General features: G+C 43.7%; 1 protein-coding gene across 3 annotated transcripts; it reads right to left on the bottom strand.

The window, feature by feature from the left end:
- Window positions 1-8041: 8041 nt before the first annotated feature.
- Window positions 8042-15443, bottom strand: LOC101945293 (ras-like GTP-binding protein rhoA). Of its 3 annotated transcripts, none has more exons than XM_005297323.4 (3): window positions 15319-15443; window positions 13198-13860; window positions 8042-11892 (listed from the first exon to the last, which is right to left on the bottom strand). In XM_005297323.4, exons 2-3 carry the CDS (start codon window positions 13839-13841, stop codon window positions 11871-11873), a joined length of 666 nt encoding a protein of 221 aa, XP_005297380.1. In that variant the 5' UTR covers window positions 13842-13860; window positions 15319-15443; the 3' UTR covers window positions 8042-11870. The 3 variants fall into 3 exon arrangements, with proteins under 3 accessions (XP_005297380.1, XP_005297381.1, XP_065443680.1); XM_005297324.4 differs by having other exon boundaries at window positions 13198-13793; XM_065587608.1 differs by having other exon boundaries at window positions 13198-13790.
- Between the last annotated feature and the right edge of the window lie 5814 nt (window positions 15444-21257).

Here is a 21257-nt window from a genome sequence, read left to right as displayed (position 1 = left end):
AGAGAAAGAAGTGGCAGAATTTGGTGGGAGCCTGGCTGTAGAGAGATGAGGAAAGGAGGGAGTTGAAAGCAATGTACAAATGTTTGGGAGTTTTTTAAATGGCATCCTCTGAAAATTATTCATAGTCTTTCCATTCAGCACTGCTCTGTTTTTCATTGTTTATTGTCTGTATTACAGTAGTGTGTTGAGGCCTCAACCGAGATTGGGGCCCCAATGTGCAAAGTGCTGTACAAACACATAGTGAGAGAGAGAGTTCCTTCCCTGAAGACCTTATAGTTTCAAAAGAGATAAGACAGACAAAATAAGTATTATTATATCAGTTTCACTGATGGGGAACTGAGGCGCAATGGGATTAATTGACATGGGAAAGGTCACACAGGAGAATCTGTGGCAGAGCCATGAATTGAACCAAGAGTGCCTGAGTCTCTTAACCACAAGACCAACCTTCCTTTGGTGGGTAGTGGTATCTGGAGGTTTGTGCAGCACCATGTGCTATAAGGCAGAACTGATAGTTACAGCCCCTGGAGATTCCCTAGTTGTGTAGCAAAGGGCTCTGGAGTTTCCTCAGACCCTACAGAACCAGGGATTGGGGCTGTTTCCTCCTGCAGGAGAGGGTGGAACTATGAGACTCTCTCACTCTTCAGAGGACTTTTTCTGGGTTAAAGGGTCAATGAGTTGACAAGGTGACTTCTTGGAAAGAGGGATGATCGAGGAAGTGGCCACCCAGTATCTTCCTAAGATCCTGAGAGGATGGGAAGAGTGTGCAATACGACTAGATGAGCTAAGCTAAATGGAAGGGATTAACAATGGAATAAAGGTGATTATCGCTGTGCAGGATTCAATGTGCCTCTCTCAAATCCCGGGGCTAGACTCAGTCATTCTGGTTCAAGAGGAATAAATTACATTTCTTTGCCCCAGCAACAGCCTAGAGAGATTCATCTTAGGAGAAACAGGTGGCTTCATACCTGTCGTCCCTCCCCCCTGCTTTGGTCTGCTGGCCTCATGTTCCTTACTTGTGTCTGGGCCCAACAGGCTGACAGTGGAGGCTACTGAGAGCAGGTGCTGAATCTAAGGGCTTGTCTACCCACAGAAGTTGCATCAGCTTAACTTCAACCAGTGCAAACCCTGGTGTGAACACCCTCTCTGGGTTTAGACCTGGCTTGTATTGGTTTGTAAAGCAAAGGGGCAAGCTTGCTTGACTCATATAAACCAGGTCTAACCCAATAGAAAGAAGTCACAGACAAAGTTACACCAGTTTAACTAAATCAATTTAAAAATCATACCTTCAGTTAAACCAGGGCAACTTCTGCTTTTAGCCCAAGCCTAAGTCTTCCTAATCAGCCTGGCTCCATCCCCTTCCCAGCCAGGGCAGCACACTTCTGCAGATGTGCTGGTCTCACTACAACCTCCTCCCTTGAGGGACTTTCAGCAACGGGTGCCCTGTGCCTGGATTTAGCATACACCAACCTGGGATGAACCCAGCTCAATGCTTCCTGTAGCAAGCTGCTGATGGGGGGTTGGGGGAGACCTTTCAAACATTCAGAGTCTATGGAGACAAAGTGGGATCCAGATGTCCTTAAGCTTCTTGCTGCTCTTCTGCGAGGAGTTTTCCCATAGCATTTCCCCTGGTTTCACTTAACTTAATTTCTCTTGTGACTATGTACGTTTCCCTTTCAGGTGTTCACATCTGTGCAAATTCCCTAGAGGGAACACATGGCAAATGTAATAACAAACCTGCTTATGCCATGTACAGAGAATGGCAACAGTCTCCTCCTCTTCACTGAAATCTGCTGACTGAATGCCAATTGAGCCTAAGTGGTGCCCCGGGCTGCGAAGCTCCCCCATCTAACCAGGCCTACTGCACCCTTGTGAGATCAGGCCCTGCTTTGCCTTTTTACAAATTGATGAATGTGTCTGCAGCGTGTGTTCTGTGAGATGAAATAAAGAATCTGATGACTGACACAGAATTGCCAAGGCTGGCAGTTCAGGGCTTCCACTACTGAATGCTACAGCATTTGCTCAGCCAATTCTAACTCCTAGCGCCAAGCAGCCTATTATGATTTGGATGCCCTTATAAATGGCTTCCCATCAGCACCCTGCAGAAATGGATTAGTGATGCTTGAGGGCACTGCAGCTGAAAGAGCCTGTGAGATGGGGCCAATTGCTTGTGGTGTATAAGTAAGTTTTTGGGTCTGAATTTTTACCTCATTTTTAAGATGTCTCCTCTTTTCACAGCACTCTTCTTCAGCAAAAAGAACAGGAGTACTTGTGGCACCTTAGAGACTAACAAATTTATTAGAGCATAAGCTTTCGTGGACTGTGGAAGTGGGCTGTAGTCCACGAAAGCTTATGCTCTAATAAATTTGTTAGTCTCTAAGGTGCCACAAGTACTCCTGTTCTTTTTGCGGATACAGACTAACACGGCTGCTACTCTGAAACCTTCTTCAGCAAGGAGACCAGGGGAGGAGCTTCCTTTGGGACTTCCTTGGCCCAGCCAACACCGTTACCATGGATGGGATATGTTCCATTAGTGAACAAGAGAGAGGGAAACCATGTCCCCTTGCCCCTCCACCCCACCTCACTCCACTCGCACACACCCTACAGGGTGACCCAACATGTGAATTCCCTGTCTTGGGTGGGGCACATTGCAGAGATGTCACACACGGGGATTCATAGAGCGGGTGAATGGGAAGCAGGCTGAGAAAGGCACAGGGCTCCATGAATTACAATATAGAGAGGCCTGACCACAAGCTCCACAAAGGGGATGGTTATTATATTGCGAGTCATTGCCAGTGCTATAGCTTCTGGGCTGTAGACAAAGTGCAGGAGTGGCTGCATGATGTTACATGGGCTGAGAGAGAATTCCATTCCCCACCTGTGCACAGGTCCCCACACCGAGTCTGTTTACCAGGATTCCAGCCACCGAGCATATTCCATGCTGTATGTCTACTCACGCATGTCTATGGAAGGCTTCATGATATATTAAGAGCACTTTTACCAAAGTGTAGCTCTTGGTCTTTAAAGCTGAAAGCATCTGCTCAAAGACTACTGTAACTACCACTATCAGTGTAAATGCCCTCTGTGGCAGTGCTCACTCACCCTGCAGCAACCCCTTGCATGGGTACGGTATGTTGCCACTATCTTCGGCTCCAGCACCTCCTGCAGGCCGCTTGCCTCTAGCTCCAGGTCTTCTGCAGCTCAGCCCTCTGGCCAAGTCACCTGAGTTCAGACCTCTTCCCGGGTATCACAAGCCCGTACAAAAGTCCAAGTGACACTGAATAATTCTTCTGCCCTCTTAGGCTACTGAAGTCTTCTCAAACCGTATCTCAGGGCTTCCTTCCACAAGAGCCTCCTTTGCTTCCTGTGAGTTTCCCTCCATGGGAGAGTCCTGCCTTCTCCACAGTCTCTCCCCTGATCTTGCCCCCACCACAGGGACCAATCCTGTCCCTGTGACCTTCCTTAGTCTGCCTATCCCAGGCCTTTCCGAGAGAGCAGGAACTCCCTTCCTCCCTCCTCTTTTCTGGGTCTTCCCTCCACAACTCACTCTCTGTCTACTTATAAGGCCTAGCTCTTCCTCTTCTGGCCAGGAGGCAATTAGTTAATCAGCAACCCCCCAGCATAACTGAGAGGCGTTTTATCCCGTACCTTGCAGGTGATGGGGGTTAGATCCTATCACACCCTGTTTCTACTAACAAAGGCTGGGGATCAACATCTTGAATACAGAGAGGACCCATGCCTGTCAATAGTGGGGGAACGGGGGAGTAGACTGAAGGCAGCCGGCTTCAGCAGTGTTACTGAGCATGCCCCAGTTACTGTCCAACATGAAAGAGTTTTAAACAAGGTTCGGGGTTTGGCATGCAGAGACTTCAGCCTGCTTAGTACCATGGCAAACACACCATTAAAAAATCTTATATTCATGCTACGGAAGAAGAAAACAACAGAGCATTTGAAATGTAAAGCATTAAGTAAGGCTTTCATTTTTACAATGTTCTTTATTCCATTTTGGGTGGCAAGTTGTAGGCATATTATTTCTATTAAAGAAATAACAGACTTTATATAAAATTGTGTTGTCCAGGAGAGGGTGGATAGTACAGGACATACATTTCCTGGGAGAAATCTAAGACTGGGAGTGCGTTGGGGTCACCCTGCAGCATAACCCAGGCTGGTGAGAACCCAAGTGGCTGGCAGGCTGCAGTTACACACAAACACTCAGGGTGTGGCTTGCATGCTGGAAGGCTGTTGGTGAGTGGCCCAGGTAGGAAGTCCTTCAGCAAAGCATCATAAGGCACCCAAGGTTGCAGGGCAAGGGTGGCACAGCTGCTCATTAGTCTGGATTGTACCCAGGTATGTCACACCCTCCCAGCAAACTAAGAAGTTGGAAAGGTCTCTGGTAATTGGGACTTAGTGTTTTTGTCTGGAATCATTTGTTTATGAATCAGTCAGAGAAAGCCCTGAAGGAAGGGAGTGAAAGGCTGCTACTGGTGAGAGCTACTCATCTTCCTCGCATGGTGCTGCTCCCCGCAGGCCTAAAGGGCCCCATGATGCTGGATGATGTACAAACACATGACAAAAAGATGGCCTCTGCACTGAAGAGATTACAATCCGCTTGTCCCACATTATACAGTAAAACCATTTTAGAAGCATCACAGTGAATTCTGAAAATTGTTACCATCATACTATTTTTCATATCCTTTCAGTTGTAAAGCCAGGGTGTTTTCTTACCATGAGACCAAGTGCCTGAGTCTTAGGAGAAGGAAATAATAACAAATGCATTTTACAAACATTGGACACCACTTCCTCACGAGCCATCGACTTGCACTTAAATGGGCCAAAGTCCCATACCAGGCTCTCCTCGCACAGCACTCTCAGCCGCGCTGTCTGAAGCACTGGGTCAATGCAAAGCAGGGTAGAGTGGATCTAATAATCCCAGGTGGAAGTTGGCCGTGGCTTACCAGAGTTGAGCCCCCAGTAGCTCAAAAAAGTGCCCATGTACCCCTCATCGTGAGATCAGACTGAATGAAAAGCACCAGGCTGTGCTGCCTGCAGTATGCTTTAGAACATTGCCATCTGTTAACAATTTATTACTAATGCACCATATAAGATGTTTACTGTAGGCTATTAAAATGTAGCTGGATCCATGAATCATTTTTAAAGAATAACAAATAAAAGCACTTTAAGTGGAACATTAATTTAAAGTTAGCCTCCACCAGATAAGCTGATTAAACTATTTAACAGTGGTGAGAGACCCTTCCAAGAACATTATTTTTTTAGTATCTGTCTTTTCCTACATATGGTTAGCGATAAATAATTTATTTAGACTTTCCATTGAAAAGATCTAGAGAACAGACACATCATTTCCTTCCAGGTTTAAGTACTGGTGATTGTGGGTCAATGATGGCTAGCAATTTGGGGAGACTCTTCAGAAGTAAACATTAAAGTGAGCTTTTTATGGCACGTTAGTGTATCCAAGCCCGTTTGGGCCAACATTGGGGTTTGAAGCAGTGACGGTCTGCACTAAAAGCATTAACCACTGCCTGAACTAGAGCACTATGCCACTAGTAGTTAGATGACGCAGAGTCCTTAATCTCTTATATAGACCAGCCACTAGCGGGGGACAAAAACCCATATTGCATTAGTGTATGTAAGTTGGGAATGAGGAAGAGTATATCTGGTGTGACTGTTCTTCAAATACAAATTGACTGGGGTCATGCTACTGTTAAGACCGTATGTGGTACATGTAGCTAACTAACTGCTTTGACTCTGTTTCTGCATTTTTATTTGTCACCTGCAAAGACTCTGAGGTCGGAGTAGGAAAGTGTTGTGTGTTTAGTGCAGACTGCTAGAGAGGAGACACACACTGTGCTCTCATCTGCACATTTCACTGTTGTTCTTTCTTTCTTTCTTTCTTTCTTTCTTTCTTTCTTGTTCTGAGTCTAGGGTGACCAGATGTCCCGATTTTATAGGGACAGTTCCGATATTTGGGGCTTTTTCTTATATAGGCGCCTATCACCCCCTACCTCCTGTCCAGATTTTTCACACTTTCTATCTGGTCACCTTATCTGAGTCTAACATAAAGGTAATTGAGACTGAAAGTATCTGCCTCCTATCTGCATATGGGAATGTGTAACTCATGCTTGTGCTTGGAACCACGGTTGAAACAGCTTTCTAACACACCCAAATAAAAAATGCATGTCCACAATAGCAGTTGTGATTCATGTCCACAATAGCAGTTAAACTAAGGGCCCAATATACTCTGGAGAGGGCAACACAAAGTTTATGCACCACTTAGGGCTTAAATGGAATTTAAGTAATGCATAGGCCTTAAGCTGGCCTCTACCCAGGGGTGAATTTCACCCCAAGTGATTATCCTGGCCCCTGTTGGTTGTGGGGTAGACACTGTACAACTTGGAGCTCTATTTGCTTTTCCACAGATACATGAGGTGAATCCCCACTGAAAAGGGGAATTCCAGGAGTACTCTAGAGAGGGCAGGTCCTCCAGGGGAACCCAGGCAGGGAACAGGAGGGTGTGCAGAGTGCCCTGAGCTGGTGCAGATCTCTGCACATATGGTCTTGTGCCTCCCCACCAAGAGCTGCACCAATCTCAGGAGACTCCCTACGGCTTGAGAGCCAAACCTCAGGCTTCTTCCCCTGTGTATAAAAGAAACTCAAATTCCACAAGTAAAGAATCCAGAGGACACTCCAGGAGGGGGCAATCAGTTCCCAAGAAGCAACAGACTCTGATTTCGACCAGTCTCCTGAACTAGCCACTTAGGCCCATAACAACTTTAGAATAAATTATCAGACATGCTTTGAAAAATGATAATTAGTTCCCCTGCATGTGATGGGTGAGTGGAGCACAGAGTTATTTGCTACCCATTCTGAGTTCATCTGGGCTTTGTTCATTGCAAACTTTAAGCCCAATCCTTCCATCCTTCTATGCACAGAAGGCTACTATGGTCATCCCAAGTGTGGAGTGCTTTGATTGGGCCCTTCATTTCCATCAAACTATAATGACAAGTCCTGTGCTCTTACTCCAGTCTGATGTTGCACGAGTGTTTGTTGCTATACACTGTAAAATGCTTTAATCAGCTGCAGTACAGTTTGGATAATGAAGTAGCAAGACATCATGAAAAAAAATCAAGCTACAAAAACATAAGAAAATGTATTTTCAACACAAGGCACAGTATTGACAGTGCTAATCTTTGGTGAGTATGAGAATTAGCAGATGATAAATTGGCCACAAGAGGGAGCCGATATTGTTCCAAGAATGCAATGGAAAACTTAATTACATAGAGAAAATCAATTCAAAAATAGAGGTCAATGTTGGACAGCACAAAACATGTCTCTCTCCCCACACATAGTCCAGAGTTCACATAAAGGTCAGTGTACATGCAGAGCATCCTGAAAATGTGAAATAATTTATGGAGGTCTTTTTATTTCACATTGAAAGAAATACCTTCCCTTCTTTTCAAGCTCTGAGTTGGGGGCTATTCAGGAACTTTTCTCCATAACTTGAACGTCTACTAAAATGCGCTTTTTGGAGCTGATATAAAAAGTACCATGTCTTCCAAAATCTCTAAACAAAATGTGTATTATTTCACCCTAGGTTCCCCATGAACTATATAGAGACATTGGTCTGAAATTGAAAATCTGCTCCTGCCCAGTATCTTATTATTGCTATGTACTATGTTGTTTTTTCTCTGTTATGTAAGTGTTAAGCGTTAAAAACATCAACATCATTTAATTACATAATTGCATTATTGAAATTGCGAAGAAATCCTGGCCTAGTTGCAACTCAGTCACATTCATCTGACATTCAGTACTATACATTTCCTTTGCTATTTCAATTGGAAATCTGTCCTAAAGTGTTGTAGGAGCTGGTAAAAACAAACAAACAAACAAACAAACAAAAAACGCATTACATTTATCCCACAAGTTGCTTTATTGTAGTCAGGTGAAGGTGTGGGCGATGTGATGAAAGGTTTGAGAATTGAGTAAAATGAATTTGGAAAATGTGTAGGTCAGATAAAATTAAAGCTGATTTTTAAAATGTGAATAAAAGTCTTGTTATGATAGTTTGTACAGAAAAATAAAATGGATGCCCTTCTTGTTTTATTGCTATTACTAAATGTCGAGATTGTATGCTATTATGTCTTGTAAATTTCTTTCATTGGTGTAAATATGGAAACGCCACATTGGTTAAAAGTGCCATCATTTGTTATGCAGTGTGTCATTTGAAAACAGATTTGGAAAGCTGACATCTTTAAACAAAAAAAGAAAATACAAGGAACTGTTATAAATTTAAAAATATATCATTTTTATTTTAGTGATAAGTAAAGTGCTCCATTAGTTTCTCTTGTTCTCTCCCTCACTGGGAGGCAATTTTGCCAAATGAAAAGTGCTGTATCTTGTATTTATGTAAACACATAGAATTAGAGTGCCACTGGGACAAAACGCATTTTAAAAAAGACAAAACAAAAGGACTATTTGATTGCCAGCTACCCTGGAAGAAACAGTTGTCTGAAAGATTTATGGACTGCAGAGCTGGGCTCACGTTGTTGGTTTGGCATTACACAGATTTTGAACTTTGGTAGTTTGAATTCACAATAACTCTTGATTTTTATTTTAGATTTCAGTATTGTCTATTTATCTTATACATACTTCTATATCCCCCATTTCCATAGTAGCTGAGCATCTCACCTACAAAGAGACAAAGTGACTTTCCCCAAGACATATAGGAAGCCTGTAGTGGAACAAGGAATTGAACCTAGGCCTCCCAAGTCTCACACCAGCATCCTATTCACTGGACCATCCTTCCTCTTGTTTAGCTCATACATCAAAGCTAAATCTCAAAGCAAGACGGCTTAATTTTGTTTTAATCTGTGCATTGCTTATGGGGTCCAGAGGCCTGATGTTACACAGGTTTTGTTGTATAACCAGACTGAAACCTACTCTCGAAAAAGTGTTCTAAGACAGAGATTTAGGTTTGCTCTACCCTTGAAAGTTAGATGCACATAGCTACATTGGTCAGGGATGTGAAAAACCACATGCCTGACCGACATAGCTATACCAACCTAACCCTCAGTGCAGGTGCAGCTATATTGACATAGCTAACTTCACTCATGGAGGTGGTGTTCCTACACCAATGGAAAAACTCCCTCTGCCAGGGTAGGCTGTGTCTACACTGCAAGTTTATACCAGCACAGTCCCTGTAGTGTAGACACAGCCTTAGGAAAAAATTGTTTTGAGTTTTGACAAAGCATTCAAATTAAGCTTTGCTGACCTCAACTTTATAGTAAAGTTTTGCATGGTTTTGGGGAAAAAATATTTGCTCAGCATCAATACTCTGACCATCTTTAACAGCCTATTGAACAGCTTGTGGCCAAAAAGGGGAGGATTAGATTTCTACTGTGAAATGTGACAATAGCCTGAGAAATTAGCAAAAAACGCATTGTTTCCCTTGTTCAGTTCCATAAGTGTGTTCAGTAAGAAGAGGCTGTGTGCGCAAAATGCTAGCAGGCTGAAGGCCTGGTGTTAACCAGTAACTAACCAACAATTTGCCACCACTGAGGTCAAGGCAAGGACTGATTAATACAGAGGTAAATAGACAGACACAAAAGTGAATTCACTGTTACTTTAAGGCAAAATACCTAAAGATTTGGACTGAAACCAAACGCCTCTCTGTGGGTTGTTAAATATATTCAAGTCAGAATAGGAGCGCCACCAGCTTTTCTGCCGCCCTAGGTGGCGGAAGGTCCCACCCCAAAATGCCGCCACGGTCACCGCCCCCCAAATTGTAGCACCCTAGGTGACCTCCTAGGTCGCCTAATGGGTTGCGCCGGCCCTGAGTGAGAAACCAATTGACAATGCATGACTTTGGACAAGTCACTTGGGTTCACATTTTCAAAAATGACCTCTTGTGTTTTGAATGTTACAGGGTGGTGGGCACTCAGCACCTTGGAAAATGGGGCCCCAAGTGTCTCACGTTGGACATCCAAAGACTGAAGAGCCAAAAAGTAGAGACCACTTTGGAAAATGTGTTCCTTATCCTCTCTGCTCCCCAGTTCCCCCCTACCCCCAAGCTGTAAAATGGGAATAACAATGCTTACCCACCCAAATAAATAAAGCTCTTTATGATGTAAAAAAAAAAAAAAAAGCATTATGGCCCTGATTCAGGAAAGCGCTTAAGCATGTGATTTGAATTCAATAGGCACTTAAGTTGAAGAGCCCTCCAGAGAATCCTTTCCTATCTTGGGACCTATATCAGGTAAATATTATTTGAAAGGCAGGGGAGTAGCAAGGGAAGTAGAGGAGGAATTGAAGAGAAAAGAGAAGGGACAAGGTAAGTACAGAAAGAAGAGTCAAAGCAGAGGAAAGATCTATGGATGTGGATGACCTTGGGCAACTCACTTACTCTTGGTGTTGCTCAGTATCCCCATTTGCAAAATGGAGATACTACCTGTCTATCACAGACAGCTGAAATGTGGCTTAGTAAATCATATTTAAAATGGCTTTGAGATCCTTGGAAGAAAAGTGCTTTAGAAATGTGAAGTATTATTCTTAAAACATTTTGATGTAATTGCACATTGAAGTAGAGGGGATTTTACCACTGCTAGTAGAAAGTGATGTAGCATAGATGCAGCATGTCCCATGCTATCCAGAAAAGGGTGTCATCCCCCAAATATTTTGTATCTCGCTTTACACTATAAGATCTTTTCCAAGCACCTCAGTTAATTTTCTCATTGATAGGGCTGAACTTTTTTTTTGGTTATAAATTCCATGCCTTGGTCTTTCAAGTAAATCAGCCCACTTGCCATTTGAATATTTTTGCATGTGAGTGGACAGGGTGCTAACAATTACTAGTTTGTTTAATTACTTAAGTTTAACTCTCAGTGTTGGAAGCAGCAATAAGAATGTAAGAAAGAGAAGACCAATCACAGGATAAGGTGTGGCACCAAGAACTCTGAGAGATCTAAATAATGACTGAAATAAAAACGGGATCCGGGGCAGACAAACTGCGCCCACAGACAAACCTGCTGGGGACTAGACAAATCCAGAGATAGATTGAAGAAAAAGTCAGGGGATGAATAGCTGGCTCCTGCTGAAGATCAGTTGGTGCAGGTATTGGAAGAACAGAGTGGAAGTCAAATTATTAGCACCAAACTCACTTCAAGAAGGACCACTAGCAGCAACTACAGGGAGGAAGGGGACTCTATTCATAGCCATGGTGGTACAACAACCAATGCCTAATTTACACTCGGACTTCTACTAGTGCTACAGCCAGTGGAACTCTTATCAGTTGGGAAGAATGGGTAAGAAGATTTTTTAATGCAGTTGGAACTTACTTATCCTTCTTTTGGATTTGCTATTCTGTTAAAATATCAAGATGAAGATTTTGGTTACTCTGATTTTGTTTCCTCTAAAGGGATAATAACTAAGATGCTTCAATGATGGAACTGCCATTGAGAAAGATACCAAAGGATGTTGTCCTTCTGTATGATGAGCTAGGCTCAATAAATTAGCTCCTTGTCCCTTTATACCAGGATCCTAAGATTATTCACTCCAGGATTGTTTTTTTTTTTATCCACCTTCTGATCTGTAGAGTATGTCTTTAATAAATGCTAGTCATGCTATTTACCAGCCATCTTTGCATCTATAGCCAAAATTCAAATCTCTTTTCCAGGACTGCCAGCAATGCTCTTAATATCCGTGCTTGAAAGAAAGGAGGTGTGTATACATGCATCCAAGTTCAACTACATCTCATACGGCTTCTGGAGACTCACCACTGCTGCTGATGGGATGTCCCCATCTCACCCTAGGTTGAAAATCTCTCTCAACTGTTGGCCGCATCTCTGGCGTTCTTTTTTACTTCATTGCTTCTGTCTACAAGTGCTAGAGAAGGAGAAAAATATGTAAGAGGTCTCCAAAAAAGTAAGGATGTTGAGGATTAGATGTCATCAAAGCTCTGTTTCAGTAGAGCTCTCAGACCTCTCTTATCATGTACCTATCAGGTTCTATTTGAATACATGCTAAATATAAGAATCCTGTTAAGGACCAGATTGTCCCTCTGTGTATGTGGAAAGGGAGGGGGCTGCCTTCACAGCAGTCTACTGTCCATCTCCAGACCTGTGGCATGGGGAATCCAAACATGGAGAAGGCTGGGCTTTGGTGTTCTACATGCATTTTCCTCGCAGGAAAGCAGTGGGTAATCAACAATCAAGTTAATATAGCCTGTGACTGTATGTACTTTTGCATGGAGCCTCTTTGCCTTAAGGATATGCTCCATGTGAGTATGTGTAAGGAAGCTGCAGGGGAACAGGGGGAAGCCTAGCCAGCACAGTACCTTGCCACTAAAGCTGTGCTAACAGGGAGCTGCAATGAGAGCCGTGAGATCTAGGAGGTAATGCACAATCACGATACTTCTGTGGAGAATTATGGCTTTGGCCTCACTTTTATCTCTCAAGATCTGTGCAAATCTCAGTTTATCTATGGGTTCCTGTAGCAGGGCGGTCACCCTGCTCTGGGTTGGAAGCGGTTAAAAACGGCCCTGGGAAAGGGCGGCCCCGGCGAGCCAACCATGAGCAGGCTTGAGGCAGCCAATCAGGACCCAGCTGGGCCAGTATAAGAAGGGCTAAGGGAGGAGCTGGGTCAGTCTCACTCCAGCCTTGGAGTAGGAAGGACCTAGCTGCTTGGGAGCACAGGGTACCAGAAGTAGAGCAGTGCTGGGGAAGGGCAAGAGGAGCTGGGGAGCTCCAGCCTGGCAACTCCCAAGGCTGAGGCCTTGTTAAAGGCCCAAGGCAGGTCCTGGGGCTGCAGAGGTAGCTGGTCCAACCCCCTTGCCAGTGATGAGTGGCCATTACAGACTGCAGTTTGCCCCAGAGAACGGGGGCTAGATGACGACTGGTAGCAAGGTGGGCTTAGAGGGTTGGGAATTTCCCGTTGTACCTACGCCCCTTCCTGAGGGGGTGGGAGGAGGCAAACCCCACTCACTCCCCAGCAGAATGACCTAGTAGAAATTCTTCAAGAGAAATGTTGCATGTTCCTCTCCTCTACCCAGCTTTTTTTCACAGAGGAGGACAATCTGGCCCCATGAAAGCATTCATTCAATACTCATAAAATTCCCACATACCATCTAACTTCTCAATAAGTTATAGATGTACTTATACATTTAAAAAAAATAACTTTTGCTCTTCTTACAACAATCTGAAGAACACATGATGCTTTCTTCTCTTCTTTGTTCCATCTCGTATTGCAGCTTGACCAATAATCTGCAAGACTCTCTCAATGCCATCTTTCGTCTTCGCAGAGCACTCCAGGTAGGCATATGCCCCAATGCTAGCAGCCAAGGCTTTTCCTTCTTCCGTCTTTATTGGCTCTTGTTCCAGTGTAGCAAGTCTTTCCAGCACACCCTCATCGTTCCTCAGTTCTTTCTTGGTAGCCACCAGAACAATGGGCGCTGTGGGGCAGAACAGTTTGACCTCTGGAATCCAAATGTCAAGGATGTTCTGCAGTGCATTTGGCCTGTCCACTGAGAAGCACATTAAGATGACACTTGTGCCTTGATAGAACAACGAACGGAAGTGCTGATAATTACCTTGGCGCTGCCCTGCTACATCGAAGAGCATCAGCTTCATTGACTTCCCATCAACCTCGGTGTCATTGATGTAGGTTTCAAACACTGTTGGCTCATAGCATTTGGGAAACTGTTCCTTGCAAAAGGCAAGCAGGAGGCATGTCTTGCCACAGGCAACATCTCCCACGACAGTTAGCTTTTTCCAAACAGCAGCCATCTTCTGAAAAATAGGATGTGGTGCAGAATGAACCCCTCCAGCTTCAAGCATCCAATGCTTTGTAAATACTCTTTGAGGAGAGAGGGAGAGGAGGAGGTGGCAAATCACACTAGATTAGAATCTGTCCCTTTGTATTATTCCCTTCTGCCCATATTTAAGATTTCTTGATCTTTGTGTTTATCTGTGATAAGAACATAAAAATGGCCATACTGGGTCAGACCAAAGGTCCATCTAGCCCAGTATCCTGTCTTCCGACACTGGCCAACGCCAGGTGCCCCAGAGGAATGAACAGAACAGGTAATCATCAAGTGATCCATCCCCTGTCGCCCATTCACAACTTCTGGCAAACATAGGCGAGGGACACCATCCCTGCCCATCCTGGCTAACAGCCATTGATGGACCTATCCTCCATGAACTTATCTAGTTCTTTTTTTAACCCTGTTATAGCCTTGGCCTTCGCAACATCCTCTGGCAAAGTGTTCCACAGAGTGAAAAAATATTTCCTTTTGTTTGTTTTAAACTTGCTGCCTATTAATTTCATTTGGTGACCCCTAGTTCTTGTGTTATGAGAAGCATTAAATAACACTTCCTTATTTACTTTCTCCACACCAGTCATGATTTTTTGACCACAATCTTATCTCCCTTTATTCATCTCTTTTCCAAGCTTAAAAGTCCCAGTCTTATTAATCTCTCCTCATTTGGCAGTCGTTCCATACCCCTAATAATTTTTGTTGCCCTTTTCTGAACTTTTTCAAATTCCAGTATATCTTTTTTGAGATGGGGCGACCACATCTGCCCGCAGCATTCAATATGTGGGCATACCATGGATTTATATAGAGGCAATATGATATTTTGTGTCTTATTATCAATCCCTTTCTTTATGATTCCCAACATTCAGTTAGTTTTTTTTGACTGCCACTGCACATTGAGTGGATGTTTTCAGAGAACTATCCACAATGACTCCAAGATCTCTTTCTTGAGTGGTAACAGCTAATTTAGACCCCGTCATTTTATATGTCCTCTCAAGTCCTTCATGATTAGCATCGTCCACAATTTTCACTGACCTGCTATTTACTCTCTCTTCTAGATCACAGAATGAAGATGTCAAATAAGACTGGACCTAAGATAGATCCCTGCAGTGCCCCATTAGATAACTCTCCTAACTCAAACTATTGCTGTTTCTCATTTTATATTTCGTTTGCATTCAGCCGATTCTCACTTCCAGGACAGTGTTCATTTTCAAGACAATTTGATTTCATTTTCAAAGTGTGATTGTGTGTGAGACACTGCAGTGAATGCTTTACTAATAGCCAAATAGATTACATCTCCTGCTTTCCCATCAGCCACCAACAGCGTAATTTTTATCACCAAAAAACCCCAAGCTTGGCTGGCACCATCTATCCTTTATAAACCCATGTTGCTTATTGCTCAGGGGTCTGTCATCATGTAGAAGTTAAGAGAGCCGATCCTACCCCCAATTTCATACATGTACCATTATTTTATTACCAGCAATAGGAGTTAGACTTACAGGTAGTAACTTCCAGGAGCACTTTTCTTCCCTTTCTTGAAGATCAGCAGGACATTTGCTTTTCTCTAATCTTATCTCCCCCGTTTTCTTTGGAACACTAAGTCACCTTTGAAGACAGTTCTCCACCACTCTTGCAGGACACTCATGATAAGCACTCTTTTTAAATAAATGTTTGTGTTTCTTAATTTAGCCAGCCAATCAGCAAAGAGCAATGAATGAGATCATTGCTTTTAAAAGCAAACTGCTTTACTTGTAATAACGTAAGGAGGGTGAAAACATCAATTCCACAGTCCTGGAGAGGATTACAACATCAATTACGCAATGCATATACTGGTTGCTTCATGTACAATAGAAATGAGGAAGTACAAGACTGCTGCTCCAAATTCCCTCCCTGAGTAAATTATGTTTGTATTATTAAGAGTTCCAACTAATGTAGTGCTTTGGAACTGTCAGTCCAGGAGACTGAAGCTCTTTAGTAAGCTATGTAGCCAGTGGAGCATGGGGGACAGTAGCAGATCAAACTTCCTCATGCCATCACACCAATATACCTTTTTTCTGATCTGGAGAGACAGCTTAGAGAAGTGAGGTTAGTCCAGTCTCCATGACCCAGTCAATCTAGAGGGAAAGGATGGTCCAATGGTTTGGGTGCTAACCTGAGACTTCAGAGACTTGGAGTCAATGCCCTGCTCTGCCACAGACTTCTTATATGGCCTTGAGGAAGTTATTTAGCCTGTCTGTGCCTCAGCTCCTCATCTGTAAAACAGCACTTCCCTATCTCACAGGGGTGTTTGGAGGATAAATATGCTAGAGATTGCGAGGCACTCAGATACTATGGTAATGAGGGTTATATAAGTGTAACACCGACAGATCCCGGTTGTCGGCAGGTGGGATTGAACCTTGGGACCTCTGGAGCTAAATGCATGAGCCTCTACTGCATGAGCTAAAAGCTATCTGGCCCTTAGCTAAGGCTGTAAACCAGACTCATTAATCTTTCTCTAAGTGGTCTCAGTGCCACTAGATGGGATAGAACACCACACCCAGGTGGTGTGTGGGCTACATAAGCAGCTACGATAGATAGATTTGGCGTCTGCTGAGAGTATCAATTGCAGGGGTTATTTGTAATGCAGACACTTAAGCCTGGATACACAAAAGGAATTAGATGCCTAAGTCCCAGTTTTGGCACTATTGCAAGGCACGAAACTGCTGCTGAACCTTTTAGGCACCTCACTCTGCACCTAAGTTTTAGCAGTAAAAGCTCCCTAGGCACCCAAGTTGCTGCTACCTTACGCTAGGCATCCAGCTGTCTATCTCCCACCTAAGCCTCAGAGCGATTCATGCACCGGGAAAGACAGGCATTTTGACACTTAAGTCACCTGTGGGGCCCAATCCAGTTGGCACCCTCTGAGCGTGCCAGCTGGGGGCAGCGGAGACAGGTGGCAGAACTCCCTCATAACTTTTTGCCCAGTGGTTAGGGCACTCAACCTGGGATGTGTGGGAGACTTCCAGTTCAAATCCCCGCTCTGCTCGAGGGGGAGAAGGGACTTGAATAGGGCTCTTTTTGTGGGGAGGGATAGCTCAGTGGTTTGAGCATTGGCCTGCTAAACCCAGGGTTGTGAGGTCAATCCTTAAGGGGGCCACTTAGGGATCTGGGGCAAAATCAGTCCTGCTAGTGAAGGCAGGGGGCTGGACTCAATGACCTTTCAGGGTCCCTTCTAGTTCTAGGAGATAGGATATCTCCATTTATTTATCTGCCACCTCTCAGGGGAGTGCCCTAACTAGTGGGCTATGGGTGGGATACTCTAACGTGGGCCTCCCTCAGTCTCTCCTGTTGAAGTTGTTGCTCTGTGAATACATAATCAAAGAGTAACTAGAGTTGGGTTCTGAGTCTCTCACATTCTGGGTGAGTGCTCTCAGGCTATCGAGTCATTCTCATGCTTGTACGCTCTCTCTCACACACACACGCACTTTTTTCTGTCTCTCTAGCCCAAATACCCTCCCTGGCTTCTTGCAAAAAATAGCATAGGTGCATGACTCCAACAAGGGTTCCCGGCTGAGAACTGCAAGCAGAGATAGGCACAGTCCCTGCAGCCTGTACTTAGACGCCTTACTCCATGAGAGGAGTGGTACTTAGCATGCACCCCAATGGTCAGCAACTCCACTGCTTAGGTGGCTTCCTGCCTAGCACACTGGCTCTTGTGAACCACAGTCTAAGGTGCCTATCTCTTCCCATTCATTGTATAGGAGCTTAGGTGTCGAACTCACACTTTGTGAACCACAGTGATGTACTAGGTGCCTAAAAGTGAAGCACTGTGGTGCTCAGTGTCACAGACTGCCTAACTTAGTGGTCCCCAAACCTTTTACCTCCCGCCCCCTCTTACCTCTATCCATGCCCTCCCCCCAGGAGATGGGACCAGGGCCACAGCTTTGGGAGGGTGAAACACAGACTGGAGTAAGGGGGCTGAGGCTGGGGCCACAGCTGGGGGCGGGGCCAGGAGTGGAACCTTGGCCAGGGGCCGAAGCTAGCAATTGAGGCCCCAGGTGAAGCGTCGGCAGCTGGGGCCCCAGGTGCGGGGCTGAGAGCCGGAGCCCTGGGCGTGGGGCTGGGAGCCAGGGCCCTGGTCGTAGGGCCGGCAGCTGGGGCCCAGGCATGGGACTGCAAGTAGAGCCCCTGGTGCAGGGCCGCCAGCTGGGGCTGGGGCCAGGAGCAGAGCTGGGTGGCTTCCCTCCCCGTTCCGCAAGGGGGCTGACCCAGGCCCTCACCGTGCCCTCCCAAATGTTCCTCTGTGCCCCTAGGAGGGCATGCCCCACAGTTTGGGGACTTCTGGCCAGCTCCTTTTGTGCATGCAGGCCTTATCTGCTAATGCCTGGATATAAGCAACCCCTTCATTTAATTTTAGCGAAGCTACTAAAGAGCTATCTGTTTGTAACAAGGTTTTAGGTTTAAAATAGTTTTAGCATAAGAACATGGAATTCATGACTTACTTTTTTTTTTTTAAGTTGGAGCCCTGAGGATGTTCTGAGTCCATTTACTTTACTATGATTAAGTATGTTTATGGTTGATTGTACAAGTCCTCATGGGTGGCATTCAAGGATATTTCTGGTAGCCTAACCATTATAGTTCACGGTGTAAGGTAACTTCCCAAAGTAAAAGTATTTAGACTGTGAACCCATTGGGGCTCGATTCTGCATGGTGCTAAGTACTTTGTAGGATTGCACCCTGATTGTTTATACACTTATTTAACATATTATCGGGCTAATTCCTCGTCGTTCAGGATATACTCTTATATGTACCGCACCTACTGTTTGTGTGCTTGTTATACAAAAATACACTATTCTTGTTCAATTCCTGTTTTGTGTATTTGCATGCCAGGAATGTATCTACTTTATTCCTCCATTTTCAGTATTTGAGTGTTAAATTCAGCTTTTCTCATGCACCTGTGACAGCAATAAGCCTGCCACATCATGAAATGAGCATCCCAGTCCTTATAAATGCCATAAGCTCTCCTCTTCCATCAAATAGCCCCATACTAATTATTTGAGCCTTTCTTCCCACATCTACTCAGAGGCTTCTTAGCATAAGATTGCAAAATAACCATACTAGGCCAAATCCTGCTTATCTTACTTCACTGGGATTTCTGCCTGCATCAGGACTGTAGGGTAGGGGTCTTAACATCATGGGAAGAGAAAGCATGGAGGACTCAATATACAAATTAACATATAATGTTATTAGCACATAGGAGTTCCTCAATAAGTGTTACGCCACAGCAGGAAATGAGCTTACTTGCCTAATCATTTACAAAGAGAGAAGTGATTGCTTCCTGGCTAGGTTTTTGCATTTTTAGTGTATGTTTGTACCTGAACATAAATTGTCTGGGTTAAATAAATACTACTACCAATTTCATCAAGGGTAGAAGGGAGTGAAATGAAACACCATTATCCAGTGGGATTTTCCACCCCTACCTCACCTTTATCTCTTCACTTGCTTAATTTTTAAACAATTAGGTTGTCTTCCAAAGCATCAATATCTGAAATGCAAAGAACATCAGAACTAGATACTCCAGGCCAAACTCAGCCCTGAAAAATGTGTATGGACCTTAGTGGTACCCATTAGTACACACCTAAAGGCAGAACTGGCCCTTGGGAAAGAGGAAAAGCCATCTGGTCCCAACCACCTATTTTAATTTTACTTTCCTGCTTTTCCACCATTGCCCTCACTCACCTTCTTGAGAAGGAAGACCAGGCACTGATATATGTTATTATCCATTTAGCTCAATTTACAGACACCAGCTCCGACACACACAGAAATCTGAGGCTGACCACCCCTGAATATATTAAGCACCAAGGAAGACAATTCATTGCAGGTACCACATAGCTGTTCTAGCAGCCTCAGCTCAGAATCTAATTGCTTTTCTGGGTCTATGTCTTGACTTTAAGGTAATGTTTATGGACTGATGTCACTGCTGGTGTAAGTGAGCATGTTTCATTGAATGTGGCCCACTGGCCTTATGTTAAATTTGCATTTTTAAAGGTATAGTACCTTGACAGAAATTGCACTGATGCTGATGTTTTAATTGGAGACGGAAGCTCCAATTCTTGGACAAAATTCTTGGGCAAAAGTCTCAGTGCTCAGTGAGAATTTTACCCGAATAGATCCTATTCACTTGAATCATTGGTTATTGGTGAGTAACTCTGTTGACTTCTATGGACTTTCTCTTGAAAAGCAAATGAAATCAGAATCAGGCCCACTGACTTCAATGGGACTACTCATGTGAGTTAGGAGAGCAGAAGCTGGACTCAAATGAACACAGATAGCTCCCACTGGCATTTTGGGAGAAGAACAGACCCGTGTTCTTTTGAAATTAATAAGCAATACATTTTTATATTCCTCATTTCAGAGCACAGTTGATATGTCAAACATAACTAACCAGTCGGCTGCTTCCTTCACCCTAGCTAATTCATTTCTTTTTTTCTTTTTCTTTTTCTTTTTTTTACAAAATGATAAAATCTAATTTGAGCTATGTTTCTTCATGGAGTCCAAAAGCAAGTTAAAAATCACATCAACAACAATAAATCTTAAACTGACTACATAGAATTTGTGACTATTTTGTAAGTTTATTTCTTTCTGCCTCCCCAGATGCAAAAGTTCTGACTTACCAGAACAGACCATTAGGTTGGCCACATGGTGGCACTAACCTCCAGTGAAAAAAATAAACATAGTTTTTGTTCACATGTTCAAAGAGGTTCAAATAACTTGCAAACGGTAAAGGTAGATAATATGGTTTAAATTACACAGCAAATGAACTCGGACTATCTTTTAAAACAATACATAAAGTACTTGTTACAAAAAAAAAAAAAAAACAATTATCTCCTTATAGTACAAGATACAAATGCTCCACTATTAGAAGGATCTGTCCTCATGAGAAGTGAGACCTTCTTTCTACAGAAATGGCTTACCTCTTGTCATGATGGAGAAAGAGTTAGCCCAGTGAGTGGATTCACAGGGACACCAACACCTTGAAATCTAACCAATTAAAAATTAAAAGTGTATCAGCTATTGTATCCCCCTGTAAAGTTTTGGAAATTTACAATCATGTTTTTCTGGGGGGGGGGGCGCTTTCAGCTAGAAATGGGATTTTGAAGTGGTGATGTCCCTTTAATACCAACATGACCCCAATATCAGTCAAAGTGAGTACATGATTGTGCTCTGTATAGTTTTAATAGCTTTAATGTGAAAGATACTGCATCAATCACCACAAGAGGATTTACAGCCAGTTACAAAATAGGATTGCATAAATCAGAGGTGGAAATGATCTACTAAGTCACCAAATCCATCACCCTGAAAAGGCAAAGTATAGTCCCCTGACAGCGGGGGGAAACAGAAAAGAGAGAGATCCTTATAGAAGATTCATTTTATTCAAATCTATAGGATTAAATGAACC

The sequence above is a fragment of the Chrysemys picta genome, chromosome 3, assembly GCF_011386835.1.
Source record: "Chrysemys picta bellii isolate R12L10 chromosome 3, ASM1138683v2, whole genome shotgun sequence".
Lineage (NCBI taxonomy): Eukaryota > Metazoa > Chordata > Testudines > Emydidae > Chrysemys > Chrysemys picta.
Note: the sequence above shows the minus strand (reverse complement) of the source record. Positions and strands in the feature narration are given on the sequence as shown.